Here is a 24,602-nt window from a genome sequence, read left to right as displayed (position 1 = left end):
ATGCCGCCATGCTGAACCTAATTTGTATGACAAGAGACTGCACTACTCTGCCACTCTATCAGCATGTGCAGATATTACCAAGAAATAAACTTACAAGAGCCTTATATCTGTTGTTCTTCGGTTTTCCCGAGATTGAACAGGAACCTACATGAGCAACACAGGGTGAGGGGTTAACTTACACAGCCAGTACCTGTGAAAACGCTGCTGCAGCGAACGGGACTGGCATTCAGGAACTGGCTGGGCTTCCTTCTCCAAAACAAACACATACTCATGGTAGATTTTACTGAATTATGGTTTAATTTCATAATCTACTGTTGCTATATCTGTACAATATTGTACAAAATATCATCCAAAAGAACATTTCAGCCCCACATAACTGTTTGACTGGCTGTCTGAGGATCCAGTGGCTTTGAGTCTTTGATCTAGACTCTCCTGTCTTCTAGATGCTGTCCTCAAAGCACCTTTGGTGGCAAGGCTACAATGCTATATGTTCGCAGAGTCACCGTAACGCTTTTCCTTTCCAGGCTCCTCCGCTCTGTGACGGAATCCCCCAGCCGTGGCAGAGGATCTCTGGTGGGACCTCCTATTTCTGGTCAAACATGAAAGACTTTTCACCTCTTTTTGCATTAGACAAAAACATTCTAGCAATGTCAGGAGGCAGGGGCAGTTATGTTTCAAAGGTGATACTGATGTGGCAGTTAGGACTGACACATCCCTTTTTACAGCACTTGCTATCGTAGGTTTTCTAAGTACAGCATTGATCTGCTCACACCAACACAACTGGGTCTAGATTTCCATTCATTCCCATCGATGCATTTTCGCTGTGAGTAGGACTACCCCACGTTAGCCTAGTCTGAGAATTTCTCTCTTGACCAGGTAAAACTAGCAGGCAGATACTCTTCAGCTTAGAGGTTAGGGGAAATAATACACGTAGCTGCTACTGGTAGTGGAATATATGCAGAACTGCTTCTACCAGAATTGGGAAACCTGCTGAGAATTACAGGGAATCTAAAATGATTGCTTCAGATTGGAAAACCACACACAGAAAGGCCAGCACCATAGATCTCTGGTGTCAAGAAATATTCTTGTTGCAGCCTGACAGCAGGTGAGTGGTGTGGCAGAATGATCTCTCATGCCTGCGTTCTCCATGGAAAGTTTCATTTTGGCCAATTATTTTTCCTCTCATCTTCTGTGTTCCTGAAGCTTCTCGTCTTTGTTTTAAAGGTCTAGTGGAAAGCCATTATCATTACAAAAAGATACAACTCTCTTAAAGCTTTTTTTTCCCCATTTTGGCTACAATGCAGCATCATGTTCAAAATGCAACTACTGGATCTGAAAAATAAAACACTCAGACTATAATGTGTATCTGAAAATAAATACGTAGCCTTCGTATTGAGCCAGTTCTCAGTAAAAATCTTCTCATTCACACAGCAGTGCAGAGATGTTCTCAGGAAGGTCATGCTACAGGGTGCAGTCTGAAAATAAAAGAAAAAGAGAAGGAGCTCAATATTGTAACAAGGGAGATGGTCTGGAAGGGACACTGGAAGGGGGCCTGAAGTGTTACAGGGCCAAATGTCCGCAAAAGGATTACAGGGATTGAACTGACTCATTCTACACTCATAGAATCCCACTGAGATATTCTGAATTGCATTAAAATGAAAATATTTGACACAAAGTAAAGGGTATTTTTATGGAACTGAGTAAAACTGCCAATGATATTTCTCGATAAGTATACCCACCGTGAGTCTGTCCTCAGTCAGCTACAGTGATTCTCTAGGCACATCAGGATCCCCAGTGACCCTGTTTAACTTACACCACATCCCTCTCTTGCTCCCTTCTCATTCCCTTTGGCTGCCTAACACCAGCTTTTTCCTCACTGCTTCATCTAACCTTGCACATCTTGCAGGATCTTCTATTCTGCAGCTCCTGCACTGTAGAAAAATCTAACCTAGGTATTATCTTATTAACTGACGATGGGATAGTTCTTTCTAAAAGATTTGCTCAAGCTCAGCCAAAACATCTGGCTCAGAAAGAAATCAAGTGTTTTTCTTGCATCTGCCTTTTCATTTCTAGTTCTGTTTCATACTTGATCACTAGTAGGTTAATTAAAAATTTAATAAAGCAGTCCAAATATCCTCTGCCTTATAGGAGATTGCTCTTGTCAGTAAATAAAGCTGCATGGCTACCATTTTTAAGGCATCTTGACAGCAATGACATATCTTGACGTCACACTGCGAGGGAAGAGAAGCATTGAAGACGGTTACCTCTAATAGTGAGGAAGGCTTTGCTGAATGCACGGCCCATTTCATTGGTGGCTTCTATCATATATTCTCCTTCATCCTGTTTTGTGACACCTAGGATGACCAGGGAGCAGATACCGAAGTCGTTTGTGCACAAATAGGTAGGATCATTGGAGAGGTCTCTACTGTCCTTGTACCATGTGATCTTTGGAGGTGGATGGCCGCCAACTGCACAGCTCATATGGCACTCGCTGCCCGTCATCACCACATGAGGCTTCAACGGGACGAGGAATCTTGGGGGCTGGTTTTGATTAACCTCCTTGTATTTCTGTGGTTTGACTTGAAATTCAACTGTAAAAAAAAACAAACAGCAACACACAAACACACACTGAGATACTGCTTCACAGCAACAGAAGGCAGGGTTTAAAGGACTGGTTTTCAATCCTGACATTTCGGTTATGCAGAATGTCTGGCATTCTGCACCACAAATGGCCACAGATCCCATGCACCTATGGATTGTAATCTCTGTTTCTTCTCAAATTAGTCAGAATTTAACTTTGAAATCAGAAATTTCGGTTTCTGCAAAACTCACGCCTTAGATTTCGCTGGGAATTAATTTTGTGGTGAATTACATGACATAATGGCTGGAAATAAAGATCTATCTGGACAATGTCCATGTGGAAAAGATAAGGGTTCCCTGCCAAACTGGAATTGCTTAGGGTATCTCCATGCATTTCTGTTCTGAGCAATTAAACATTCACAAGAGGAGAGAACCATTTCAGGATAGTGTGTTAGAAACAATAAAAGAAACAACGCATGACAACACAGAGATAACTATTTGTAAAAGCTGCTTTACCCTTTGTTTTTTGAATTCTCCAAGGCTTCGCAGTTTCAGACGGACCACTGGCTCCCAAGTTATTTTTTGCCACAACCCTAAAGTAGTAGTCCCGGCCTGGGATCAGTTTGGTGAATGTGAACTTGTTGGTGTAGATCAGATCGCCCACCACGTGCCACAAGCCCTTCTGTGATTCACGTTTCAGGACTGTGTAGTAGAGATCATTTTCCCATTTCTCAGATGCTGACGGCTCCCAGGTGACTGTCACTGTATTTGGCACGTTTTCTTCCAAATGAATAGGCCCAGGCGATTGTGGGATGTCTGTCAGATGAAGGCAAATAATGTCAAAGATGTAGGCACAGTACAGAACCCCCAGAACTTTGAGTCCATTCTATGTCTGGGGTCTGAGCAAATATCCTGGGCATTAGAAGGGACAAAAATTTGATTCCTTCTCCACAGGCTCATTTGCTATTGAATGAACTTCTGCCACATTACGTCTACATTGTTGGGCCTCCTTCCCTTCTTGTAGGGAGGAGATGAGGGCTCATACAGCTAAACTTTTGCACTTTTTAGGGACACAGCATATAGAACCATAGAATCTTTAGGGTTGGAAAAGACCTCCAAGATCATCAAGTCCAACCATCAACCCAACACCACCATGCGTACTAAACCATGTCCTGAAGTGCCACGTCTACACATTCTTTGCTCACTTCCAGGGATGGTGACTCCACCACTTCCTTGGGCAGCCAGTTCCAGTGCCTGACCACTCCTGCAGTAAATAAGTGTTTCCTAATATCCAACCTAAACCTTCCCACCACAACTTGAGGCCATTTCCTCTCATCCTATCACTAGTTACTTGGGAGAAGAGCCCAAGCGTTGTTGTAGCTATGACTAAGTGTCCTACAGCCTTCTGTTGAGTAACCTTAGACTGCAGTGAAGAGCAGAAACCGCTCTCCTGTTTGCACTATATGTCTGTGTGACCTTGCCTTTCTAAGCAGAGCCACTCTGGAAGATGGGTGTAATTTTAAACAGCAGATTGCTCTGTCCTGCAGACACAGCCAAGCGATATCACAAAGTGGCCAGACCAAATCTGGAAAACTGTACTCTAGTTCTCCCTGTGCCTGCATGGCTTAACTGCCAAGCTCACCGTGCTGAACTCTGTCGCCTACTGCCTATGCGCAGTAAATCCGTATGTACATACAGTAGTGAGTTACCTGTAACTTGAACTTGGAAGCTGAACGTTTCTCCTTCTCCTAAGCCGTTCTGGAGCTCAATGGTGTAGGTGCCACTGTCAGTGAATTCAGCTGCTGCAATCAGCAGCTGGGCGGTACCATTTTTGGTGTTCGTTGTAGCCTGGCTTGGAAGAGGAAGCCCATCCTTTAACCAAGTCACCACTGGATCTGGAGACGCCTGTAAAGAACAACACGAGTTACAGCCCGCTTGTTTGGCCTCCAGATCGCGTCTCTACATCTTTAGTCTCATTGTCTTGTCCCAGATGTATAACTACATGACACAGGAAAGTAATATTGAGGAACATGGATCCCAGATGCATCTAAGAGCCCTGCATAAAGGGCTGCTCTACAGTTTCTTTGTAACTTTTCTCTTTCTCTGCGTCTTAAGAATGTTATTGTAGTAAGGTGTTCAGGTTAACTATGTCAAACAAGGTGTGCTAGATCAAGAACAACAGATGACATCAGTAGTTTTCTACTTTTAAAAAGTATTTTCTACTTTTAAAATGACCTGCTAGTTTTGGAAAGAAAATACATCCTCAGTCTTTATTTCCAGTGTGCCATCTTTGGTCTCTGTTCTCCAAGAGACTAGGAGAAAGGCCAGCGAATACCCATGCTTTGCCTTCATCAACCTCTTCTTGATATCCCAGACTTCCCCTGTGTTGTTCCAAGCTCATGTCAAAGCACACAGGATTTCTGTCAGTGCATGCCTATTTCTCAACTCATACAGCTTACGTCCTGCCGCTTAGTAAGACAAACACAGTCAAGAGGATGTCGCTAGAAATGCTGCCCTAAGGCCTTCTGAGGGAGTCAAAGGAAAATCTGATTTTTAAACTAAGTATGAGAGATTAGTACCAATGATAATAATATCGATATGGTTGGATGGACAGCAGGGTGCCTTGTTTGCAGAGGTTAATGAACGACCATAATCTCATAACACGCTAATGCCAAGAGTGACAGCTGAATTCTTGTTCGTGTTTTCCCCGTGCAGAAAGGACATACAGCACAGGCAGGTTAAAGGCTTTGCCCAGTGTCTTGTAAATAAAATTCCATGCCAAGAAAGCAGTAGCTCAGTTTTCATGGCTGCTACCAACTACAACATAAAAACAAACGGGGAATTCTTACAAACATATTTGAATACTCACTTCAAAGGGAATATTCACGCGGATGGTATTTCCTGCCTTTACCACCAGTAAGCTTTTCACTGTGCCATCTATTAGTAACCTGGGAGAAACTGGAAAAACAATTACAATGAAAAGTTGTGCATTATTACAGAGCCACTGCCTGACAAACTCAGCGTGTGCTCGGTACCCCTAATGCCTTCCCAACAGCTTCTCTGCAGGCTGTCGATAGACTCACAGCGGTACTGTGGACAAAAAGCTCCTTGATTTAGAACCAGAGTTTACACCTTTCAAATTTTATTGCTATTTATTGATCACTATGACTAAACAAGGGGAGATGATGTAAAAATACATTCACGACAATGTTTGTACAGGTGTGATGTCTCAACCATGGAGAAATTGGCTCTTTGACACATTTTACCCCACCACACAGGTGGTCTTTTGTGTAGAATGACAGCTAGGGAAAAGGAAATTGCAATGGACACTTACGAAACATATGTACAATACAAAGTACAGAACATCCTCAGGAAACTGGCCTGAGTTTATTAAAATAACCTTTTTCAGTATTTAAAATATTTTTCTTTCTTTTCTCTTTTCATTAGTATAAAATACTACTGTATTTATCATTTTTCTAAGAATGCCAAACACAATAGTGCTGAATTGTACTTAGCATTTCCAGTTTAAAACTGAAAAAGCTGCTTCCCAGATGGACTTATATTTATTTACTGATTGATTATAAAAGGAGTCTCCAGCCACAGGCAAAAAGTAGACATTTTCACTTAGGACCCAAGTTAAAATCAATCCCTCACAGAATTATCTTTTATTTTTCTGCAACCTCCCCAAACAGTAAGGAAAAAAAAAAAACAGAGCCACAGATTTTAAATAAAGATTAAAAAGTGAAAGTGGTGAAAACTTTCAAACTAGAAAATTAAAAAGGAAAATAAAGTTTACAAAAATCACCAGAAGAATTGTGATTTAAGAGAATGAAATGAAATGTTTAATTCCAGAAGACTGTATAAAAATAGACCGAAAACTTTTTCCCTTACAAAAGCATAGGTAGGTATGAAGTATGCGTGATTTCCATCTGGTGATCATGACTGTGGTACAGCTCTGCACAGGGGGCAAAGTGTAAATCCAAGGTGAAAATACAGTTTTGGAGGTTCTTTTATCATTATGAGTCTTTAACATAGCTGAACACTGTGCATTGCATGTTTATTATCAGTTAAATCTTCAGAATTTCCTGATGAGGTGACCAAATAAGACCACACTCTAGAGGAGCAATGCTCCTGCTACAGTCTGGGGCTTGAAAGAAGCTCGTCACAGGGACCTACAGACTTTGCCTGCATCCTGTTACCTACAGAATGACCTCCTTCGTTCTGAAAGCAGCCTGCTTTGACTTACCCACACGGGGAGCAGCTTCGATGCAAGCTTCAAGCTCTGCAGCTTCTCCTGGGCCGCTGTCATTGAGGGCTCTCACACGCAGGAAGTATATCTGCTTGGCTCGGAGGCCTTTAACTGTGTAAGTGGTCGCCTCTATGGGAAGAGAATTGCATTTGGTCCAGTTGAGGTTGTTAGAAGACCGCATCTCCACCTCATAGCCTTTCACATCACTCCCATCTTTTGCTTCAGGTCTCTTCCACGTCAAGGTGACACTAGTGCTGTCACTGCTGCTCACTTGAAGATCCTGCACTTGACCAGGAGATTCTGAAAAGAGAAAAGTTATTTAAACTATTTTTCAAGGACTTCTGTCCCCTCTTTTCAGTCATTTCCTGGGATTTCCCAGCATTCTTGAAGTCCCCTGGATATCCACCCTGCTGTCCTCCCTCCACACTGTCCCAGTTCTTCAAAGCTGGATCCTGGTGCCTGCTCCTGCCAGCCATGCCGTACGGCCTGCAACACTCCTGAAATGGTCTGCAGCCCATCCTGAACACTTCTCCACAGCACACGTGACTCCCACATGGGGAGTCTGCCACGTCTTCACTTAGACATCACACAGGAGATCCTTCCATTCCCTCCTCCTGCTAATAGTGGATTCTCAGCCATGAAACATTCCCCAGTTATTTGAGTTTTTCTTCACACACTTTTACAAAGCATTTTAAAACGTCATCTCTCCACTAACATCGCCAGTCTACATCGCCAGCTTTACGTATCCCCAGGCCAGAAGGATGGGGGCAGTGCACTTACTTGTGGAATCCCGAGTGAAGACAGGCTGTGACGGCTCACTGGGATCTCCTACGCCAGCAGCATTGACAGCTGCCACGCGAAACTCATACTGAAGACCTTTCTTGAGATTGGTCATTTTCAGCTTCTTGTCTGCAGAAAGAAAAGGAGCACGTTGGCTCGGGTGAGTTCTTCCCAAGCAGGAAAGGGTGAGGCAGCAATGCTGCACTTTACTCCATGTAGAACTGTGGACTGAATAATTCTCAGGAGCTGTCGCCAGTTCCCCAGCCCTTCCCTATCCACGTGCATGTGTACTCCTGGGACATGTTCATTGTGCTCCCTTTCAAACCAAACAGTATTTGAAGCTATTAAGTTAGAGAAAGGATAAATACTGCTTTTCCTCATGGGATGATCCTAAACTCTTCTACACCAGATAAGAAATCCTGGCTTTCAAGTGACAGATAATTGATAGCTACCGTCAAAACACATTTTGGAGCTCACACACATCACCTGGGTTTTTTTATCTTCTTTACATTTATATATTCTTGTCTGCCAGGTTCCTACTGTGAGGGCTAAGGACAGTAGTTCTGCGTGTGAAGTGAAGACTTCAGTCAGTTTACATCAGTTCATCTATAGATGTGACCTTATCACATCAGTTTATCCATGGAGAAGCTAATGTCCCAGGATGCAGCTGTGAGCTTCTTGGCACTTTTCTCCAGCCACATGCTTGCACACAATCTAGGAAAAAATGACAGTCCTCCTCCCAGGCATTCAGCTCTACATAAAACCAGGGCCTGGCTTTGCTATTGCACAGCTGTGTAACCTTACTTGTGAAAAAAAGCGTACACTAGAGCTGAGAAAGGTAATACGGGGACTGTGAGCAGCTCAAGAATTCAAGAGGAAAACCATTAATGTGAAAAGGTATAAGATCTTAAGCACAAAGCAAGGAGTTAAAAGGCAGCAACTCCACAGAGATCAGCGTGTTACCTCCCCTGAATCCAGCTGACCTCTGTCTTCTTCAAGTCTTCCAGTCTGCTCCAGAATTTAAGCTACCTACCTGCTACAGGCACACTGTTGACTGGCAGCCAGGTCGTGGTACCCTTCTTGCGTTTTTGAACGATGTATCCCACAATTCGGGAATTGCCAGTTTTACGAGGTGCTTTCCAGGATATTGTGATGGTGTCTCTGCTGGCACTGACAATCTCAGGAGGATCTGGGGCACCAGGTGAAGCTAGAAAGAGATTGGTGTTTTGTTATTAGTAGGTATATTTTTATTGCAAGATAAGGAAGTTTTTTGCGTCATTTCTTCTCCCAGTTTCCCCAAGGAATTCACAAGGATGTGTTTTGAAAACCTGACTGAGACCTGAAGCTGTGTATCCTATTATCCATGCAAACATGACCCAGCATGGACCTCTGTCCCTGAATTTTGTTTTCATGAATGACCTGCTGTAATCACAACTGACAATTCCACTGTCAGCCTACAGAGTAAGGCATGTACATTCTTACATGGTAGAAAAAGTCAGTTTTTCTTGCTTTTAATGCCAGAAACTGGAAATTGAATGGATTATCTTATCCCTCTGCACGGAAAATACAGGGCTTCTCCTAATTATGAGAAGGAGAATCTAGAAAGAAGAAAATTCGAAATAGAATAGAGCATTGCTTTCTCTCTAGTACTACAGTCATGCTCATGACAAAACTGTTCTAGTATTTAAATTCATTGAAGGACAAAAACCAGAATTAGCTGTTCGGAAATCAGGGGAATGAAGCAGTCAAAACTGAAAAACGGTCACTTCATTGCCTACAGAGTTAAGAAAAGGCCTCGCATGTTCCCTTTGTAGCCACCCTGGGAAAAAATTTCTCTGATCTTTAAATGTTGCATTTCCCCCATGAAACTTGCTTTCCAATTCTGGAAAATCCATAACTGAGAACATAATGCCATCTTACTCAGCGTCACCAAAGCCTACAATAAACTTCTAGTCTGGATGTGCATCTCCAGATTTGTGCGAAGGCGTCACAGTTGTGATTCAAGTTTGGATCTGTAGCAGCATCCAAAACAATGAATTTTCTTTGACGTCAGCTTTGACAATGAGTTTCCCAGATAGTTGTCAAACTAATTATGAAAAGTTCTTCCTTACGTTTTCCGACAGCCTTCACTTCATCTGATTCCAGTGGGTCACTAGTTCCCTCGGCATTCACAGCTCTCACCCTGAAGTAGTAGCTCATGTCTTGTTCCACTTTGTTAGTGGTGAAGGTAGTACAGCCCCTGGGGATTTCTCCCAAAGCCACCCAGTCGCTCTTGCCTATCTGCTGCATCTCGACAATGTAGCTTTGCAGCGGTTTGCCCCCATCGTCCTTTGGGGGCTTCCACTGAATGGTGATGTCGTTTGCAGAGCTTTCTACAATTTTGATGGGTCCTGCAGGTGGCTGTGGCTTGTCTGAAAAGATGAACACAGAGAGATTATGAGTTGGACCCAGAAGCAAATGTGCTCCTGGGCTTCGAGCAGACACTGTCTCTTGCCCACCAGCCAAGAGGCTCAGTTGCTGATGGAATACATGCACAGTGGCAGAATGAGGGCTGGGCACTTGAATTGCCTCTTCAAAACTTCCACTCTTCTAACTTTTGATACGTGTGGGAGAAGCCAGGCCCCTGCTCCATGGGCTGATTGTTCTCATAAACACTGCACCAATTCAGCTTGCTTGTAAGGAGAACACCATTTCTGGTCTTCCAAACAAGCACAGACATTTATGGTAGGGCTGAATTTGGCCTTGATAATCTATTTTAGTTTTGTTTGCTGTGCATAGTCCCTTCTCCCACAGTCATCCAACATTCAAAACTCAGCTGCTGAGGTTGCAAAATCAAACTGGATTTCTGTCACCTTGTAGTAAAGGGCAAGAAACTTGTCAGCAATCTTTGCTTGGTCCCCAATTTAGTGAAAAATTACATTGTCTTGTTCATCTTGGAATACCCAGTAGCTCTAAATAAGATTGTCACCAGTGTTACTGGGTTCCCTGCCTAAGCTTTACAAGGAAAGCCACAGTGGATGTCACAAGGCTCTTACCTAGTACCACAAGCTTTAAGTTGATCTCCAGGACCCCACTGTCGTTCTTCAGCCTGACTTTGTAATCCCCACAGTCCTTTCTCTCACTGCTGGAGATGGACAGCATGGTAAAGGTCTCTGTTTTATCAACACGGATCCTCGCGTCATCTACTAGCTCCATTCTGTCCTTCAGCCACATTGCTCTGATTGGCAGCCGGCCTTCAAAAGGGATCTTGATATTTACTTTCTGCCCTGCCTTGGCCACGGTAGGAACACTTGTTAAGTTCTTGAGGAGAACTTTGTCAACCTTTGGAGGATCTAAGCAGATGATGATACAAGGTCATTAAAAACTGCTACTCAGAGAGGGTAAGACTCACCTTGGAGGGAAGGGCTTCCCTCACGATGCTGCCAATAATGCTTAGAAGCTCACAACATTTGCACCTTCACCTTTAGTTGCATGCTCAGTGCTTCACATACATACATGCACTTTGCTACAGAACAATTATCACAAAGGATTTGTAGTATCATGCTGTCCTTTTCACTGGAGCAAATTTCTCATAGGCAGTACAATAAACAAAAGAATGAAGAATCTGATCTGATAAAATGTTATTGCACTCCAGAATCTTTGAGTTAATAACAGAAGCTATTCAGAAAGGCTCCCTAGTTACATTTATAAATACAAAATGCATCAACCTGCACAAAACCCATTTACATGGTAATTCTTTATTATAAAGTTGTCTCAGTAACCAGCTATAGGTCTCTGAGAAAGCGTACTACATTTCAAGCACATCAAGGCTAGCATGCTGCATTGATAGTTGAATAGACTCACCTTCAACAAAAACTGAAGCTTCAGTTTTCATATCTCCACCTTCAAACCTGTATTTCCCAGCATGAATATCATCCACTTTGTTAATAATTAGTTTGTGGACCAGACCTTGCTTTTCAAAATAGACTCCATCCATGCTTTTTAACTACAAGGTAAAGCACAGAGACCCATTCTTAAATTAAAAAAAAAAAAAAAAAAAAGGGGGCAAACTTAAACCGGACTGACACAAATTTGAAATGTAATTGAAAAGACTTATGAATGACAGGCATGTTTAATTACAATCACTGTATGTAAGCATTGTCAACATACTCCCCACAAAGACTTGACTCGAAGTCCATTAAAATAACCTTTAGTGAAATCTCCAAGCCCTCTCCTTCTATTCTTAACGACAAAACCTTTGGCCCACGCTTGAGTACAACACCTCAGAACTCCTACAGTATCATCTGGATCCCACAGCTGGAATTAATCTTCAGTGCCGTTTTGGAACATGGAATATGATGTCTATGCCTGACCTGAAGCACTAATTTGGAAGAGTGCTCTTTGCGTTATGCCTCTCCGAAGGATCCTTTGAAAATTTTCCCTCACTTTTTGCATATTTCTCTCATTCACCAAGGAAAAAAGGACTGCACTGCAAGGAAGAGACCCACACCATCCCCACCCATGAAAAAGAGCGGAAAACACAAAGCCTCCTGTTGTCAGCAAGAATGGAAATGTCTTGCAGTGGGAAGGGGGAGAAATCTTGCTGGGTTTCTACCAGGAATTTTATTATCAACAGGCTCCTGCAGAATCCTTCCAGGGCCGTACTCAGACTACAGTAAGACTGGCAGAGAAGAAGGACGCCTTGACCCTTGGTAAGAGGTAGAGCCAGAGAGCAGAGCGTTGCCAACCAAAGAAAACAGTAGCTAGAGGCCACCTACCTTTAATCCATCTTTAAACCAGGTGCCTGTCACTTCAGTTGTACTGACGGTGCAAGACAGCTCAGCTGGCTCCCCTTTCAGGACTCTGACATCAAGGAGCTGTTTGTCGATATGACAGCGTGGTGCTGAACATTCAGAAAAGAAAAGGGTGAGAAGATGCTAACTCCGCATTACGCTGACGGAGAGAAATGCCTAGATGAAACTGCACACGCACGTGAGGAGAAAAGAGAGCTTTTTAAAAAATACACACTGTGGCCATGACCGGCTTTTGTACCACACCACCGTGGGCCAGCTGGCATAAACTCACTGCACTGACGGGATGTGCCCACCGGCCTGCATACAGGATAGTCCTAACCTAACCTATAGATCCTAACGGGTCACAGATTCATCACACATCTCACTATCCACCTACAGATTTGCTGGTTTAAGTCTATGCTAATTGTCTTGGCTCCCTCTACAGCCAGTGGGAGAAAACAGGCTACTCTGGGATATGGATATGGACATACTGCTACTTCATTCTTGTCCTCTGCACTGACCAGGGACAGGGCTGCCCAACCAGTTCCCCCTCAACAGCCCCAGGTCACACTGTTCTCCACCCTGTGCACTCCCCTTTCCCTTCCCAAGTCCTTCTCCATTAGCATCCTCATCCCATCTCTGATAAACACCCCACCTCCTTCCCCATTAACTCCAATTTTGTTGATTTTACTTCCTTATGTATATTTATGTTTTGTTTCCCTTGAGAATTTCTAACTTGTCAGCAATTCCAGGCGAATATTCCCCTTCAGTTTTACATATGAAGTCTCTCATATTTCTACAACTTTCACATTATTATCCTGCTAGCGTAGCCACTGGTCTCAGCCAAATGCCTGCGCACACATCGCTCTCTTTTCACTCGATGCAACACCTTCTTATTTCTGATGTCACAAGAGAAAAGAGCTCTTTACATTATTACATATTGATCCCACACAAGCAGGCACAGATTTGTTCCTGGAACTTGGAAAAACACAGATCCTTGCACTAGCTGTTAGAACAAAGTGAATTAGTAAGTTTTAAGTTGGAACAATATCAGAGAAGCATGGCCGTACTCCTTGAAACTACATGGCAAGTAATATGTTTGTGAATTGAAGTCTGTTCCACGTGGATCTGAAGAATTTATTTGAATGAACAGATGATATCTGTTTCAGGTAATTTAAGCAAAGATCACTTAGACTTTTAAGGCAGTTTGATCTGAGCAAATCGTGTAAGGTCAAACAGCAGATCAGTTGTATAATTAGGAACAGATCGCGGTATAACCAAATTTCTACACATAGCTACGTTTGTCTAAACCATAAGATTCAATTTCTCTCCAGGATTGGGAACACGAGTATCAAAACACAGCAGCAATACAGAAGTCATCAATTAAACACATACCTTTCAGATCATCTAGGCAAAAACGTCTTCTTGTTCCCAGACTTTCCGTGTTCTTCAATAAATCACTCGCTTTAATATCAAGGCTGGGTTCCTGATTTCTCTGGTTTGTTGAAGGAGGCCCACCATACAGATCTGACAGCTTGCCATAATCCAATGAACCCTGACCAAAACCACCTGTGCTGCTCCCACCAGCAGCTCTGTTGCTCCCTGCCCCTCCAAAGGTGGCATTTTTGGCATGCAGGGAGCCCAACTGTTCTAAATCTCTGTCCTCAGCCCCGGCATCTCCTTGACCCGAAAGCGAATCTCTGTCACGAGATGAACCTTTGTTCCCTGATCCTCTGAAGTTACGGGCAGTGCCCTTTCCAGTGTCACCTCCCATGGAAGATTTGCCAAGGTGGGAATCCAGTCCATATCCAGCATCTCGTCCAGCAGCACCTACCACCCCTTCCTTACCACGGAGTGAAGGTAACTCCCTTTCATCAGCTCCCACCCTGCCAACACCGCCCACACCAGCCCTGGCTCCAGCGGACCCACTGTCCCTGTCATAGGAAGACCCAGCACTCCTGATCGCAGAGCTGCCAACGCCACGGCCTTCTGTGGAAAAGCCATCTCCTCCTGCTCCACGTGTATATCCTTGGCCTCTGCTCAGCACAGCATCCCGGCCAAGGTGAGATCCTGTTATTTCTGCACCTCCAAAAGGAAAATGAGCAGCTCCGGCCACAGCCTCAGTTGGCAGCCCATCCTTTCCATACAGAGAACCGAGACCCCTTGGACCAGCTCCACGAGCACCAGCCCCAGCTGGGAACCCATCCTTTCCATAGGGAGACCCAAGTCCCCCTGCACCAGCTACACCAGCACCACCAAAGCCTGCTCCAGACAGAAAACCATCCTTTCCATAGGGAGAGCCAACTCCCCCTGCACCAGCTACACCAGAACCAGCTGGGAGACCATCCTTTCCATAGGGAGAACCAACTCCCCCTGTACCAGCACCACCAACACCACCTCCAACTGGAAGACCGTCCTTTCCATATGGAGATCCAATGTCCCCTGCAGCAGCTATACCAGCACCACCCACACCCACTCCAGCTAGAAGACCATCCTTTCCATACGGAGACCCTACTCCTCCTGCACCAGCTACATCAGTCCCAGCTGGAAGACCATCCTTTCCATAGGGAGACCTGATACCCCCTGCACCAGCTACACCTGCCCCAGCTGGGAGACCATCCTTTCCATAGGGAGATCCAACTCCTCCTGAACCAGCTACACCAGTACCACCAAGACCAACCCCAGCTGGAAGACCATCTTTTCCATAGGGAGACCCAACTCCCCCTGCACCAGCTACACCAGCACCACCAAGACCAGCTCCATCTGGAAGACCGTCCTTTCCGTAGGGAGACCCAAATCCCCCTGCACCAGCTACATGAGCACCAGTCCCAGCTGGAAGACCATCCTTTCCATAGGGAGAACCAACTCCCCCTGCACCAGCAGCAGCCCCAGCTGGGAGACCATCCTTGCCATACGGAGACCCAACTCCCCCTATACCAGCGCCACCAAGACCAGCCCCAGCTGGAAGACCATCCTTTCCATAGGGAGAACCAACTCCCCCTGCACCAGCTACACCAGCACCACCAAGACCAGCCCCAGCTGGAAGACCATCCTTTCCATACGGAGACCCAACTCCCCCTGCACCAGCTACACCAACGCCAGCCCCAGCTGGAAGACCATCCTTTCCGTATGGAGACCCAACTCCCCCTGCACCAGCTACACCAGCACCACCAAGACCAGCCCCAGCTGGAAGACCGTCCTTTCCATATGGAGACCCAACTCCCCCTGCACCAGCTACACCAGCACCACCAAGACCAGCCCCAGCTGGAAGACCGTCCTTTCCATAGGGAGAGCCAACTCCCCCCGCACCAGCTACACCAGCACCACCAAGACCAGCCCCAGCTGGAAGACCATCCTTTCCATAGGGAGAACCAACTCCCCCTGCACCAGCTACACCAGCACCACCAAGACCAGCCCCAGCTGGAAGACCGTCCTTTCCATAGGGAGAGCCAACTCCCCCCGCACCAGCTACACCAGCACCACCAAGACCAGCCCCAGCTGGAAGACCATCCTTTCCATAGGGAGAACCAACTCCCCCTGCACCAGCTACACCAGCACCACCAAGACCAGCCCCAGCTGGAAGACCGTCCTTTCCATATGGAGACCCAACTCCCCCTGCACCAGCTACACCAGCACCACCAAGACCAGCCCCAGCTGGAAGACCGTCCTTTCCATATGGAGACCCAACTACCCCTGCACCAGCTACACCAGCACCACCAAGACCAGCCCCAGCTGGAAGACCATCCTTTCCATATGGAGACCCAACTCCCCCTGCACCAGCTACACCAGCACCACCAAGACCAGCCCCAGCTGGAAGACCATCCTTTCCATACGGAGAACCAAGTCCCCCTGCACCAGCTACACCAGCACCATAGGGAGACCCAAGTCCCCCTGCACCAGCTACACCAGCACCACCAAGACCAGCCCCAGCTGGAAGACCGTCCTTTCCATATGGAGACCAAACTCCCCCTGCACCAGCTACACCAGCACCACCAAGACCAGCCCCAGCTGGAAGACCGTCCTTTCCATATGGAGACCCAACTCCCCCTGCACCAGCTACACCAGCACCATAGGGAGACCCAACTCCCCCTGCACCAGCTACACCAGCACCACCAAGACCAGCCCCAGCTGGAAGACCGTCCTTTCCATATGGAGACCCAACTCTCCCTGCACCAGCTACACCAGCACCACCAAGACCAGCCCCAGCTGGAAGACCGTCCTTTCCATAGGGAGAACCAAGTCCCCCCGCACCAGCTACACCAGCACCATAGGGAGACCCAACTCCCCCTGCACCAGCTACACCAGCACCACCAAGACCAGCCCCAGCTGGAAGACCGTCCTTTCCATACGGAGAACCAACTCCCCCTGCACCAGCTACACCAGCACCATAGGGAGACCCAACTCCCCCTGCACCAGCTACACCAGCACCACCAAGACCAGCCCCAGCTGGAAGACCATCCTTTCCATAGGGAGAACCAACTCCCCCTGCACCAGCTACACCAGCACCACCAAGACCAGCCCCAGCTGGAAGACCGTCCTTTCCATATGGAGACCCAACTCCCCCTGCACCAGCTACACCAGCACCACCAAGACCAGCCCCAGCTGGAAGACCATCCTTTCCATAGGGAGAACCAACTCCCCCTGCACCAGCTACACCAGCACCACCAAGACCAGCCCCAGCTGGAAGACCGTCCTTTCCATATGGAGACCCAACTCCCCCTGCACCAGCTACACCAGCACCACCAAGACCAGCCCCAGCTGGAAGACCGTCCTTTCCATAGGGAGAACCAAGTCCCCCCGCACCAGCTACACCAGCACCACCAAGACCAGCCCCAGCTGGAAGACCATCCTTTCCATAGGGAGAACCAACTCCCCCTGCACCAGCTACACCAGCACCACCAAGACCAGCCCCAGCTGGAAGACCATCCTTTCCATAGGGAGAACCAACTCCCCCTGCACCAGCTACACCAGCACCACCAAGACCAGCCCCAGCTGGAAGACCATCCTTTCCATAGGGAAATCCAAGTCTCCCTGCACTGGCACCATCAAGACCAGCCCCAGCTGGGAGACCATCCTTTCCATAGGGAGACCCAACTCCCCCTGCACCAGCTACACCAGCACCACCAAGACCAGCCCCAGCTGGAAGACCATCCTTTCCATAGGGAGACCCAACTCCCCCTGCACCAGCTACACCAGCACCACCAAGACCAGCCCCAGCTGGAAGACCATCCTTTCCATAGGGAAATCCAAGTCTCCCTGCACTGGCACCATCAAGACCAGCCCCAGCTGGGAGACCATCCTTTCCATAGGGAGACCCAACTCCCCCTGCACCAGCTACACCAACGCCAGCCCCAGCTGGAAGACCGTCCTTTCCATAAGGAGATCCAAGTCCCCCTGTACCAGCAACACCTACTCCAGTTGGAAGACCGTCCTTTCCATAATGAACCCCATATCCCTCTGCAACAGCAATTCCAGCACCACCAAGACCAGCCCCAGCTGGGAGACCATCCTTTCCATGGGGAGACCCAACTCCCCCTGCACCAGCTACACCAACGCCAGCCCCAGCTGGGAGCCCATCCTTTCCATAGGGGGACCCAACTCCTCCTGCACCACCAATGCCAGCCCCAGCTGGAAGACCATCCTTTCCATAAGGAGCCCCAAATCCCCCTGCACCAGCTATACCAGCACCAGCCCCAGATGGAAGGCCATCCTTTCCATAGGGAGACCCAATGCCTCCTGCACCAGCTCCACCAGCACCTACTCCAGCTGAGAGCGCATCCTTTCCATATGGAGCCCCAAATCCCCCGGCACCAGCTACACCAGCACCACCAAGACCAACCCCAGTTGGGAAACCATCCTTTCCATAGGGAGACCCAATTCCCCCTGCACCAGCTAAACCAGCTTCACCAACCCCTGCTCCAACCGTCCGACCATCTGGACCATATAAAGCCTCCATTTCCCCTATAGAACCGCCACTTGCACCAGATATAGCCCCATCTCCAGCTGAAAGACCACCTGGGCCATACAGCAAGCCAGACCTTCCTGTCTGACCTAGAAGACTTCTAGCATCAAGTGTCAGGCCATCCTTGCCATAGGGAGTCCCTATTTGTCCTTCTCTGTTTACACTTGCTCCATTCATACCAACTACAGTTGGCAGACCATCCTTGCCATAGGGGGACCTCACTCCTCCTGCAGTCTCTGTACCTGCAGCATTCTTTCTAGCTCCAGTTCCTGGACTAGTCCTACTGAACCAATCACCCTTACCATCTCCCGCTCTGACTGAATCCGCATCGAGTCCGTCTAACACAGAACTTCCATCAGTAGCACCTAATCTCCCAACACCACCGTAGCCAGCTCTGTAACTAGTATAATCTAATTTGCCATCCTTGTCATGCTGAGAGCCCACACCTTCTCCATCATCCATGTCAATGTTAACAGCATCCAGCGTACCACCATCTCTGCCACCCACAGAATACCTTTCACCTGCTCCTCCTAATCCATCACCACTATCTGCTCCGCCTGTCATGGAATCCTTGCCGCGGAAAGGCCTTAATCCACTTTTGCCACCTAAGCCTTCCAATCCAGAGCTACTACCATCATTTGCCATTGAGTCTCCATCTAGGTCTGCTCCAGAAAACTGTCCAAACCCCATTCTTCCATTTTTGTGGGCTTTGTGTAGCACATCTTTTCCCAAAAATCTATGGCTTCCATCAGCATCAGTGGAGTGGCCTTTACTGTCGCCTTGACCACTTCTGTACCAGCCATCTTTTTGCATGTCAGTGTCCATAAGATAATCTTCATCACCAGCATATTCTCCGCTTCGAAGTTTCTTAGCCTTGTCTTTATCTGGCGATGTTTCTTTCAACCACTCGGATTTCTGTCTTTGACCTCCTTCTCCCTGTCTTCTCTTTCCTTTGGCATCTGGATTGAAGATGCATTGTTTGATTGGAGGAGATATAATTTACAGGGAAACAGAGGAAAAAGAAAAAAAGAACAGGCAATCAATAGGTCATGTACTACATCCACAACCAAATAAAATGTGTTAGCATTTGTTATAATTTCGTTAGCACACTGAAACATAATTATTTAAATAAATAGAAATTCAGTTCAAATCCTGATTTTTTTCAGTGTCACATTCAAACATAATTTTACATTTCTTAGTTAATAAGACAATTATTTGGAGTGGAAATGTGCTCATTTAAAAAATAAACAAACAAAAAAAAGGAGAAAACCAAGGCAAATTTCCAGCATGATAGGTCTAATTTAGACCTTTTGTTAACACACCTCAAGCCAACGCCATGGAAATAACAGTGTCACTTACATTCCACAATAAGCCAGGCATTTGAGGAGCAGAGTCCAGTGTCAAGTGTGTACATGCCGTTGTCAGAGGGCACAACGTTTTTGATAATCAGCTGGTGGGTCAGACCGTCAGGTGTTATGGAGATCTGGTGCTTCTCACTTGCCTCGAGGAGGTGGGTTTTGTGCAGCCACACAGCATCGTAGCAGGGCGTGCGTAGGACACACTCAAAGACAGCATCTTCTTCCTCAGGACAACGCACATCGCTGAGAGGCTGCTCAAATCTCACGGGGATGGCTGCAATGGAAAAATCAAAAGCTATAGAAAGGAAACAGAGCTATTTCTGTCTTCCAAAAAAAACTTGTTGCAGCTGAAGACAGACAGACAGGAGCTTGCCATGCCTGTGAGCATTAGTTTAAGGAGAAAAAGGAAAAACTGAGATGTGCCCCTGTGGCCGATTCTATAGAACAGAAAAGTAGAAAAGTGTATTTTTGTCTTTATTATCTTCTGAGACATTTATACTGCACATCACTGTAGTCATTAATGTCTTTCAGCACCATGATAATTGTATGGAGTTGGTAGCTATTCTCTGAGCTTCCAGAAGGAAACCATAGCATGAGGTAAGTTACTGTCATACAGAAGTCAGAGCCAAACTGGTACTTGAACCTACTCCTCTGGACTGCAAATGCAACACCCATATCACATAATCACCCTCCTGCTCTTTCTCACTGTGTCACACACAGAGCCCTTATTGGGCAACACAAAAACAATCTTCTGTAGTTATCAAGTTTTACTGCTGAGCTTTGCACGTGCTCCTAGATAAAATTTTCCAGCAAAACATAATTTCTTGTTGCAGTTGCACATCACACATATAACTCAATTCCTTACATTCAGCATCCAGTTCAGTTGAGAAAACAGGTACGTCCTCCACTCGGACTTGATACAAGCCTGCATCTTCTGGCTGCACATCGTTGACGATGAAATTATACCTGTTCCCAATTCGCCTCAGGCAGTGCTTTCTGTACTCATCCCCCGTTCCGTATCTGAGCCTCTCACCATCCTAGGAAAAGAAAGAATATATTCTTAAAGGCAATGCACAACTAGCACAAGGCATTTCAAACAACTCAGGCCAAATGTGTGCTACGATCACCTTATTGATATAAATGAGTAACAAGAGAGAAGCCTACATTCCATTGCTATGTACAGCGGACAGCTGTAAGTGGACAGGGCTCGCTGCTTACGTGACACACAAGCAATACTATGTGCAGAAAGTCCTGCACAAAACAGAGCATCAGACTCTCAAACTTGCAAAAGAACAGTACTTTGCTAGCTCACATAAGGTTTTGAAGCTCAACTAATACACAGTTACTGTAACTTCAAAGACAAAGTACTCTCTTTGCTTAGATTTTAGCATCCTCACAGATGGATAAGCAGGCGAGTTCACCACTTCTCTATCACACACTTGGGTTACCTTCTCCGTGTTGTGGCTGCACAGACTTCATGCCACGCATTTGATTCAGAAGTTCAGAGAGTCAGCCTGACCTCCTCTTTAATGAGTTCCTATCTCCCTGTATTAAAGCCACCAACCACAGTTTGACTGAAACGGATCTTCCAGAAAAACATCCGCAGCACTGATCACTTGGGGATCACAGCAGAGTTACTGCAGAACTAGATGGGATGTTTCACTTCCTTGAGATCTGCTTACACAGAAGTGAATTACAGTGCAATATCACACTCAAGAAAGTGAATAAAATCAGTCTGATCTTCTTATGTGAGATTGCAGAGTTTCTGCAACCTGAAAGACATTGTTACAATTTCCTCTTACTGGAAGAGCTCTTGAAATCAAAAGGATGTCACTAACTGTTTCCCCTGTACTTGGATCTACAAATCCCAAGTAACGTTCACCACCCAAGACCACCCGGCCCCCACACCAACACTTCTCCCCAACCAACCAAGGATTCAGCAATGGACAGACAACTTTAAGAAGCTTATTTGCTCTCAGCCACTGCCCAGAAGACCAAGTATTTTACACAGAAGACTTCAGCAGCTGCTATGAGCTGGCCAAGTCCTCTTGCCCCCTCACCTTAAGCAGGTAAACTTTGCTGTTTCTGTTTTTCAGGTCCATCTCCAGACTGAAGGTAGCTTTTCCGTCCTTGTTTACTTTGATGTGTTGAAAGTTTTTGATACTGTGTATTAACTGCAAAGAAAGATACAAGAACCTAGTAAATGATCAGGCTGTCATGAGAGAACTTCTTAAGTTGTTGAACTAATATGAAATCAATTTTTTATCTGCATAGAAAACAGCTACCTCTAACTTTATGTGTGTAGAAGAAGCACATGTAAGTTTCCACAGTTCCCTCATGTAGGCAAATCACGTTTCACACGCTCCTTCCTGGTCATTCACACACTACGCAAACACCACCCATCCAGGTTTCTCCGTGCCCCTGTATGTGAAGGCCAATTTTCACTCTCGGGCATATAACTTTTCAATTTGGGGTCCAAATTCTCATCAGAGGCAACTGAATACAGATTTCAGCCATGTGGTTTAATAAAAGCATTGTCCTATGGTCAGTATCTCCTAAAATTTATGAAGCAAACTCCAAAAAAGTCAATAGCATTTCCATCTGCACGAGTATGGAAGTAGGACTTCTTTAAAAGATTGTCATACATCATTCTCCATCATACAATAAAATTTTCTTCTACAAAGTGATTTAGGAAGGCTTAGCTGGTTTTCAGAAGCTACCAAGGAACTACAGGACTCTGCAGTTTGTTAAAAATCAGTGCTTTCAGTGGTTTCCATTTATTTTACCTCTCCTTGTATACTCTCGGTGTCCTTCCTTATCTCTTGTAGCTTTCTCAGCATCCCACGGAAGTCAACAATTCCATATTTCATACAGATTTTCTCATAATCTCTTCTATCTGCATGCAGCAACAGTTGCCAGACTGTTTCCATGTCCACTGGTTTTGGTTTTGGTGGTGGGGCCCTTAGAACCAGGGGAAAAAAAAACTAGACATTTTAACAGACAACAAGATGTCTTGGTTTTCTATACTAAATCCTCTTCCATTTCTCTCTCCATCATTTCTGTAGTTCACTTGGCCCTGTAGATGTAGCCAAGAAAGAGTGGGACTCCTCTAGAATGGGTTTTCTGCATCTATACCACAAATTAAATGCTGCCAGGGAACAGCCTTGCCCTGGGCCATATAGAGCAAGACAGCAACGCAGCTGTCCACACTGCTAAATTACCAGAGTCACTGGCATAGCTTGGCCCAGGCCACCTTGCACTTTCCCAAGTAATTTCTCAGCACAGTTCAGAATTTTGCACAGGCCAGAGATCACTCCCATTAGGCAATCTTTGGAGATTCCCACCTGGGAAGTGCAGGGATTTCTGCAGCGTGCACCTGGCAGTCTGTGCAGTTGGCCTGAGGGCTCAGTCCCTGCTTAGCCAGAAAGATCATTACATGAAGACTTGTCCCTTAGCCAGGAAGTTACTTGTGAGCTAAAAACAGGAAAGCAGAGAAACAGATCTTTTAAGTCAAAATCTCGTGGTGCAAAGGAACACACACCTCAAAACGAGATTGGTACCTTGCGTGTATCTCAGCCTCACAGACAGTGGCAAACTGTTCTGCTACATCTCTCCATACGGAGTCTCACAACAACTTTGGAAACAAGAATTGTTGTCTTCAGGATCTATAAAGCTGTTCCCTATCATCAATAAATATTTAGGAAGTGTAACAACAGCCTTCCTTATGGAGGCTTACCGCTTCCTCAGTAGCTTCCTGAGGTCCTGAAGCTTCTTCTTCAACTCTATTAAAGGGAGGGGGAAAGGACAAACTTTCAGATACCCAGCACTGTAAAATACATCCCAAAAAGAAGATAATGCAAAATAGCCACGGACAACAGGCCATTCCACTGTGCTGTTTACCTCTGGTGGCCTTCTCACACTTTACAAAAAAAAACTGTCATGAAACTTAGAGCCAGTTTTCTCTGCCATACTCATGTCCTTTGAGTCCTAGGGGCTTTCCTCTCCTTCTAGAGAGGACACTCTAGAAATCCACTATTTTCCAGCCATGTTAACATGTTTGATCCAACTGTATTTGCCATCACAAAATCCTTTTCTAGCACTAATGATTCCAGAATCGTTAATTAAAACAGCTCAAAGCCATGTCTGAGATTGTCACTTTACCCAAAGGTAAACAGCAAGCAGAAAGAGACAACAGAATATTAGACATTCATTAACCCTTCTCTTACTTTATTCTTTACAAGTTTGAGGTAGTAATTATGTGGCAGACAGAGGAATTTTAACTACATTCCCTTAAAAAAAAACAAACCAAAAACATATGATATATATCTCTCTAACTTACCATCAGCAGGATGGACAGGAACATATTTCGCCTTCCTCTTAAAGCCAACTGATAGTTTATGAGAGAAAACAGGAAAAACAAGCTGTAAGATGAACAAGCTAAGAAAGACAACACCAGCAAACCAATGAACTCTAAAATCTCTATCTGTTACCAAATGCAAGAGGAAATCCTAGTTTGGATTTTCTTGTCGATCCGACATTGAGTCCTAGTGATCTCCATCTATAAATGCAATATTTCTACTGCAATTGACTTTGTGCTTCCTGGGTACTCTACACAGTGGAGGAGACCATTTCTGCCCTATGAAGCTTTGGGTTTGAGCAATGGTAGGAAATACTAACATCTTGGTTTAGAGATGGAGAGCCAAGGTTCAAGGATTATCTGGTCAAATGCAGATAGTTGCCTTCTAAACATACTTTACAGGCAAATAGATTAAATGGACACTTCCAACATAGTCCACCTCCTGCTCAAGTAGATTCCAAGAACAGGTCTGTTATATTCTACCCACAAAGTGCCCATTTCTCTCCACTGACTATAAGGTGAAGCAGGGGACTAGGTCAGGTGG

General features: G+C 45.7%; 1 protein-coding gene across 1 annotated transcript in view; it reads right to left on the bottom strand.

Moving 5' to 3' along the window:
- Positions 1-274: 274 nt before the first annotated feature.
- IGFN1 (immunoglobulin like and fibronectin type III domain containing 1) overlaps positions 275-24,602 on the bottom strand; it is a 38,959-nt gene continuing 14,631 nt past the window's right edge. The window contains exons 7-27 of the mRNA XM_086765973.1: positions 24,041-24,088; positions 23,438-23,483; positions 22,488-22,662; positions 21,762-21,875; positions 20,567-20,738; positions 19,703-19,975; positions 16,486-19,302; positions 14,707-16,239; positions 13,777-14,643; positions 12,367-12,491; positions 11,453-11,594; positions 10,645-10,941; positions 9,721-10,020; positions 8,643-8,816; positions 7,610-7,738; positions 6,827-7,129; positions 5,450-5,538; positions 4,290-4,485; positions 3,097-3,396; positions 2,265-2,591; positions 275-1,475 (exon numbers count right to left, since the gene is read on the bottom strand). Of these exons, the coding sequence (XP_086622099.1) occupies positions 1,462-1,475; positions 2,265-2,591; positions 3,097-3,396; positions 4,290-4,485; positions 5,450-5,538; positions 6,827-7,129; positions 7,610-7,738; positions 8,643-8,816; positions 9,721-10,020; positions 10,645-10,941; positions 11,453-11,594; positions 12,367-12,491; positions 13,777-14,643; positions 14,707-16,239; positions 16,486-19,302; positions 19,703-19,975; positions 20,567-20,738; positions 21,762-21,875; positions 22,488-22,662; positions 23,438-23,483; positions 24,041-24,088 (8,441 nt within the window). The 3' untranslated portion in view covers positions 275-1,461. The remainder of the gene's footprint in view (positions 1,476-2,264; positions 2,592-3,096; positions 3,397-4,289; positions 4,486-5,449; positions 5,539-6,826; positions 7,130-7,609; positions 7,739-8,642; positions 8,817-9,720; positions 10,021-10,644; positions 10,942-11,452; positions 11,595-12,366; positions 12,492-13,776; positions 14,644-14,706; positions 16,240-16,485; positions 19,303-19,702; positions 19,976-20,566; positions 20,739-21,761; positions 21,876-22,487; positions 22,663-23,437; positions 23,484-24,040; positions 24,089-24,602) is intronic.

Source organism: Chlamydotis macqueenii, chromosome 23, assembly GCF_036417535.1.
Source record: "Chlamydotis macqueenii isolate bChlMac1 chromosome 23, bChlMac1.mat, whole genome shotgun sequence".
NCBI lineage: Eukaryota > Metazoa > Chordata > Aves > Otidiformes > Otididae > Chlamydotis > Chlamydotis macqueenii.
The sequence above is the reverse complement of the archived record's forward strand: the minus strand, read 5'-3'. Positions and strand labels throughout refer to the sequence as shown.